At 39.3% G+C, this 7500-nt stretch overlaps 1 protein-coding gene and 1 long non-coding RNA gene across 2 annotated transcripts in view; one reads left to right on the plus strand and one right to left on the minus strand.

Moving 5' to 3' along the window:
* Positions 1–7500, minus strand: part of LOC107078915 (uncharacterized) — a 95947-nt gene that overhangs the window by 25949 nt on the left and 62498 nt on the right. The window lies entirely within an intron of this gene.
* uncx (UNC homeobox) overlaps positions 2699–7500 on the plus strand; it is a 5233-nt gene continuing 431 nt past the window's right edge. The window contains exons 1-3 of the mRNA XM_006636982.3: positions 2699–3063; positions 3959–4134; positions 6519–7500. The exon at positions 6519–7500 is cut by the window's right edge and continues 431 nt beyond it. Coding sequence (XP_006637045.1) covers positions 2805–3063; positions 3959–4134; positions 6519–7500 — 1417 coding nt within the window. The 5' untranslated portion in view covers positions 2699–2804. The remainder of the gene's footprint in view (positions 3064–3958; positions 4135–6518) is intronic.

Genomic DNA, 7500 nt, shown 5'->3' on the forward strand with positions numbered 1-7500 from the left:
GCACTGGGGTGGTGAAGGTTGAGGTGATTGAATGCACAGGCTTACATTGTAGAGCTTACCTCGTTGTCTTTTCATCCTTCCTGCATCACAAGTATTTTTACCTTTAATAGCTTTTTTATTGTTATTAATTGCGCTCTCCCCGTGTATTCTGCATATGACTTTTTTTAAACTTCCTTCCCCGTTCGACTGTTAAAAGGCCAGTCAAATGCTGTTCAAGATAAAACCCCAGAATTCTGATAAAAAGGGAAACAAGGCGAGGCGAGCGGCGGGCCTGAATGCGAGTCTTGTACGTCTTATTATCAAGTTAATTAAAGCTAGCATCTGACAATGTCACTCGGCTGTAGAAAAACGGATTTAAATGCAATGTCTCCCAGGACTGCGTGTCAAGGGCTGCTTTTCAGTGAGCCGCGAGTCTGTTTGGTTGGAACAGCACTCAGAACTGGAGGGGGGCCTTTAAAGAAACCGCTTTTATAAGCAAATGACAAGGAGGCAATTATTGAATTTTGATGTTCAAAATAAAAAAAATATATAAAACGATTTCCATAATTTGTGTATAGAGTGAGAAAATAAGAAAAAAGACACAAAGAGAGCGGCATCAAAAGACTGCTCTTACCATTAAAGGCAGCACTCATACAGGAAGAGATTTAAAAAAAGCCAGACAAGAATCCTGAAACATTAAAAAAGAGTTGATTTAAATTTACACATTGAAATGCAGAAAGCTGGTTGCTATGTGGACTCGAGGTCAAGTGACGAACGGATTATATGCTTCTTCATAATAATATTAATTAAACAATTTGCATGCTAATAAGGTAACAATTATCAGGGCTTCTGTTGAAAGATTCAGGTTATTACAACACGCCAATCTGCGTGCCAGGGGTCAGGGAGTGAGAGGCGAGAGAAATTTCAACTCAAATTAACATTCTGTCAGCTCCAGAAATGGGATAAATAAAGTTGAATTAATTCTCTGTAATGGAGAGAGAGAGAGAAAAGTCTGTACTTATACAGGCTGGATTGATTACCATTCTGTATTCAGAAACACGTTTCCCTTGCATTCCTCTCCAGAAATCTAACACAAAATGAAGCGGTTATCGCTACAGGCAAAATTTGGTCCAGTGGACACAGTTTACATTTAGTATTTATAGAGAGAGAAATTAAATTATGGTGAAAAGTGCAGCCCTTGGCCCTCCTGACCCCGGAATTAATATTGTTCTCTGGATACTCTTAATATTAACTATTGTTAGCCTATTTCGTGTTTCCTAGCCACCGAGAGTTGTTTATTAAGAAAATACACGAACAAAAGATCATTGTTAATTCTTAATTAGTATATCGTGTTTACAATGTTTTAATGTCGTAGTCACTCATTAATTTCACTAATGAACGAGAGTGTTTTGGGAGAAGATTTAACACGTAGTTTTTTCATTCTTCCTCCTATTTCTTAATCGCTTTTATAGCTGATTGGTAAAATCGTCGATTTGTTGTCTCAATGAATCTACTATTTTGCTCCACATATCATTCTTGTTAAACCTGGTAGTGCTAAGGTGCTAAGTGTGCAGTTTGATGTTGTTTTTACGTGTGTTTTTTCAGAATGCGGTCATGTTCGAATGTCCGGATTAATGTTTCTACAATACTGTTGCCTATTAATGCTGCTAATGTTATATGATTTTAAACATGACAAATATTTACGTTATTTCCAAAGTTTATTTTCTAAAACAGGTTTATTTATAAAACAGCCTTTCGTGTTTGTGTTTCTTGAATCGCAGCACTTATTTGTCGGTTTTCATTCAGCTTATTTTAAAAATATCATACGTATTATGATACGGCTTGTATTATGATTTTTGCTTCTTGACGATCTGCATTATTCTGTATATGGCATAAGACGTGAGTTTGTAAACTTCAGTGGGAATATAATTTAATTATAACAAATTGGGCTAGCAGTTTCAACCCTATTAATCACAGGAAAAGTAAGACTGGGAATATTTTTTTTCTAGAATTTTTAATTTCTCGCCTCCCTGCTAAACAGGAGCAGTGTTTAATTAGGCGAGGTCATGTAATTAATAATTTAATATCTACATGTCGATAAAATCGACAGAAGGAGATGGAATTAAAGATCGCTTTCTTATTGCCACCAACATATCACCTTTAAATATTGTGTTGAATTTGTGGAACTAGAGGGGAGATGAAAAGGGTTGTAGTTTTAAATTCAATGTGACAGCTCTGGAAAGGGAGGATGATGAATCCTCTATTATTGGATCAGTCTATTTGGCGCTCAATGTCTCTCTGTAATTGGAAAACATCACTTTAAAGGTTCAGAGAGTAAAGCGTTTCCACTGAAAAATCTGCACAACACGTTGCTGAATGATTTTAAGGAAAATCTATTATTGTTTTAAGAGCGAGTGAGATGTGAGATGTAAAATCTCGATGTACTGTGTCTGTTTAGTATTTAACTGGATATCAATCAGATCTCTGCTTCTCCAAACCCCCCATCTAGTTGTGATGTAGTTCTTATCAAAGCCCCCTGTCCTGTTGTGACAGCTCTGATATTGTTTATTGAGGTGGATGTCAGGTATAATTAGCAATCGATATGGAAAACGTTTTCAAACCACGTCTCTGACGTCACAGCCGATTAACGTTTCTTATTGGTCCCAAATTCCCAAAGCCTGGGCTAATTATTGGAAGGTTGATGTTGATAAAGTAAAGCTCATCCTCCTCTCTCCAGCATGTCCCCTCCTCGCTGCCCACTCTAACTGCATGCTTTCTAAATTCCCACAACCTGCCTCCAGACTTTGGCCCCTTCTGCCCGGGAGATGATGGACAGCCGGATACTGGAGCACCCTCATGCCCAGTTTGGAGGCTCTCTTAGTGGGATGGTGGGCTTTCCGTACCATCTTAGCCACCATCATGTCTACGAATTAGCCGGGCATCAACTCCAGTCTGCGGCCGCGGTTCCTTTTTCCATAGACGGATTATTGAACGGCTCCTGTACAGCCTCTGTGGTCAACTCGAACCCTCTGCTGTCTTCTGGCTGCGGTGTGAATGGGGACAGCCAGCAGTACAAACTGACAGGTAGGCGAAGGATTGAAACGCTGGTAAAGAAACGAGGTTCAGATTTATATTAACGAAACGAGGAATAATAAGAATCACTGCGCTGCACTTGATCTGAGATCAGCGCGTTTTTAGTTTCGTTGGGGAGGAAAAGGTGATTCAGTCATGTTACGTTTAAACAACAAAGCGCCAGGGCTGTGAAATGAATTAGCATTTTATTGCTTTATTCGTTTTCCTAAAGGCGTAGAACACCAACTGATCCGGCATGACTTACACACACAAACAAGAAATGATTTAGCAAGGGCCTTTGTATAACAGCGAAGAAATGGATGGTGATGTTGGCAAACTAAATGCATGTTGTGATTATACGGTAAATTGTCCTACAAAACTACAGCAACGGGCTTGAAATACTAGAAGGAAAGATATACCCTGATGAAAAAGGGTCAGATAAGCAAGTTCGAGAGAGTTTTGCTCCTCTTCTTTTTCAGAAAGAAAACGTATTTACGTATCTGTAAAACTACAGCGAGGTGATCGTTCAAAAGATCGTCGATGTGCAATTTTAAGTGATACTTCATCGTTTTGTTTTGTTTTTTTTATGGGCTTTTAAAAGCTCTGTATTCGTATCATTCTTGAAGTAGAAAAACACATTTTCTCCGGTGTGTGAGTTTCGGACCTGTTGGGACTGTTTAGATGTTGTTTCAGGCGAACACACCGACTAAAATGTAGAAACACTCTGTTTTGACCAGAGAAATGCTGTTCCCACACCTAAATACGACGAAAAGTGGTGTCCTAGGGTAAACGATCCTAAATACTCGAAATTGATCGGTTGGATATAATTTGATTTTGGAAGAAACACAATGTTTTATGTGGGCTACAAACATATTTTGCTCATGATTTCCTTTATCCTTAACTACAGATTCGGGAGACCCAGACAAGGACAGTCCTGGTTGTAAGAGAAGACGAACTCGTACGAATTTCACTGGATGGCAGCTAGAAGAATTAGAAAAAGCATTCAATGAGAGTCATTATCCAGACGTTTTCATGAGGGAAGCTCTTGCACTGAGACTGGACTTGGTCGAGTCTAGAGTTCAGGTAAATTTACAGCGAACAAAATACCCGACTGTTAATTACCAAACGCTGCAATCGCAAGTCTTAGATATTGTTTTGAAAATAGCTCACGGTTCTGCTGGTTTAGATGTGTCTGCTTTTAGAAAATCTATTTATCAACCTGCAAATACTGGATATTTGGATAAAAGGTGACATTTCCTGCTTCAAGGAACGCTATAAAACAGTTTTACCGTACTTTAGTCGCTGCTTGTGTGACATTTTATTTTTTTTGTTTTTGCTACTTTATTTTTAGAATTTAATATTCGGACAGGTTAACATTTTTTTTATAGCAGCGTAAGATAATGCAAGGTAACTGAAATTAATTGGATGCATTGTTATTGTTACTGTCCTCGTAACTGTGTATCAGATTTCTCAAAATACTCTTTTAATCAATATATATATATACAAATAGGAGTAAAATAGTTGCTTCTGTAACATGTTAATGTTAAGTTATGCAAAATTATATAAAATTAACATTGCAGTAGATTTACTTTCCTCATATATATATGCTTGCATCTATGAAAAAAGGGCCTGCATGTTCCTCTTTTTGCGTGTCTGTGTGTGAAAGAGAGTTTTTAATGTGTTGTGTTCTTGGCGAGAAATGAATTATTGAAAAGGTTCAAACGTCCTAATTTTATTTTAAAAAATCGACGTATAATGCAACTTTAAAAATAATAATTAAAGCAATAGGTAAAACGTGGGGAATTAAGCATTTATATATGAAGTAGTGAAGGAATTATACATTTAGCACCTACAGTACCTGTGATAATGAGTCGAGTAGCACCACTTAAGTAAAAATTTTAAAAACAAAGTCTAACTGTAGTAAAGAAATACACTGTTATTAAAAATCTATTACCGCTTTGTTCAAGTAAATTTGTAAAGTGAAAGCCGTCCTCTCCTGACCTCCCAGGTTTCCGACACTTTATCCAATTTGTTCTGAGGTCGTTAAGTGAAGTCGAGACCCTCAATTTCCCTTTAATACGCTAATGAGCGGTTCTCGCTGACAAGGCCTTCTGGACCAACACAAAGACACGCAATAGAAAGAAATGTGCAGATTTGTTTAATTTACTAGCATGTCCACCACGATAATCACTGTAATTCAACGCAATCATAATGCACCTATTATTATTATTATTATTATTATTATTATTATTATTATTATTATTATTATTATTAAGATTATTATGGCGTTTGTATCTAGTTGGTCAGTAGTCCAGAAAGTTCATGCTTATTCATTTGTTAATCAACCTCGAAAGGGGTAGATGGGTTCTATGAATATGAAAGCAAATTTTACATAAATACAGGTTATCGATGCTCATCTGTTCTGTCTAGTCAAAGTTTCATTCTCGACAGAAAAAAAAACACGAAACTGTTGACACACGTCTCAGTAATGGATTTGAACGCATGGTCGAAAAGAAAAAGCACAAGACGGTTCAATTGACAGTCACACAAAAACCACGCGTTATGCTTATATTAAAGGAAAGAGTTTTTGTATTATACAACTTTAGCTGTGAATTTCATGTTAGGTTAAATTCATTTTAATGTCGTTAAACTTATTATCACACAACACGTGCTGGTATATTCTAGCGAACAGTAACAGCTCTTCTTAAAGGCCTTGTCGGTGGGCTAGATCTGTTCTTTGACTACTCGAATTCGATTTCCCTTATATAAAAGGAAATTGACAGTGTGCTACCAAGACAGCCCTGACATAGAAAACAAAACAGAGACTTAATCGAGAGAATTACCCTTTACATTAAATCAATTTGATTGTCAATTAACCTAGTGGTATTTGCAAGTGCACAAGGTTCAGATGCCAGTTGTAAACATTAAACTGTTTAGGTATCCATTCATCTTTCCGAACAATTTTCGTTTAATCATGCACATTTGTGATAATTTAACAATTATCTGCTGTCGGTCAGAAACGAATCTGAACAAATTCCGTTCTTTTACTTTAGGACTTCATATTTTCAATGTGACATTTGTGTTGCTGCGTCCACCATTGATCTATAATAACATAATCTCTGCCCGGGTTCCAGACTGACCATCCTGAAGGCGCTCTATTGCGATATTGTCTTGTATTCAACCCGATAAGTGAGGACAGGAGACGCTAAATATCTCAATGCCTTTACAAATATCGGGGTTGTGTGCATCTCGTGTTTAATCTTCACTGTCTCATTTTTTTTTAAATTCTTTGCATAGGCCAAATCACATTTTAAGCACCGATAAATATTTCTTTGAGGCTTCAGTGGTTCAGTGAAGAAGCGTCACACCAATTCGCGGGGACTGAACGCATCCTTTAGAGAGACACATTGAATTGAAACGGCAAGAGCTGAAATTAATAAAAACAATTTTCATTCTTCGGTGTGTAGGTTTGGTTCCAAAACCGCAGAGCTAAATGGAGGAAAAAAGAGAACACTAAGAAAGGACCAGGACGACCAGCTCACAACTCCCACCCCACATCGTGCAGCGGGGAGCCCATGGACCCGGAAGAAATCGCCCGGAGAGAACTCGAGAGGATGGAAAAGAAGAAAAGGAAGCAGGAGAGGAAGCTTTTAAGATCGCAGAACAAACTTCTCTCTGGAGATTTATTCCACACCCCGGGATCGGACAGCGATAGTGGTGTTTCACAAATAACGGACAGTGTCGACTCAGCCTCGAACATGGCCCCGTCTGAGTCCTCGGGCCGAAACCAAACCGAACAAAGCTGTGACCAAACACGACAAAAACTCCAGAGCCAAAGAAACTTGGGCCAAGACGCTGGCGGATCAGAGCAGGACTCTCCCGACAGCAACCACAACTCAAACTTATGTTCCAACAGCAGAGCTTCCGCCCTTCAGAAATTAAACCCTTTCAGTGTGGAAAGCCTTCTTTCGGACTCAACGCCTCGGCGAAAAACCACTCTGGATTTCCCGGCTTTATCAACCCCCCGTCCTTTAATAGGGAAGGGCCATTTCTTACTCTACCCCATCACTCAGCCTCTGGGCTTCATTGTGCCGCAAACTGCTTTAAAGGCAGCGCCAAGCCCGGACTCGGTTAGCTCGGGACAAAGAAGCGCAGCAGCCGACTGCAGCTCCGCGCAACCGAGCCTCGCCAATACAAGTCCAGGGCATAGTAAGAGCAAGACCAGCAGCACCACCAACAGCAGCAGTCCGACCAACAACGAGCAGAGCAGTTTTACCGGTCAAACCGACAGCTCTCCGCAAAGCAACCTGGTCCCAACTACCTACTCCAGAAGAAGTTCTGCTCAGTCTCCGGGCTGCTACAGTGAACCGCACCCGCAACTCTCGGATTCAACCCAAGACCAGCCAGAGTCCCCGCATTCAGATACAAAAGAAAATTCGGCACCAGACC

This window comes from Lepisosteus oculatus, chromosome 19, assembly GCF_040954835.1.
Source record: "Lepisosteus oculatus isolate fLepOcu1 chromosome 19, fLepOcu1.hap2, whole genome shotgun sequence".
Classification (NCBI taxonomy): Eukaryota; Metazoa; Chordata; class Actinopteri; order Semionotiformes; family Lepisosteidae; genus Lepisosteus; species Lepisosteus oculatus.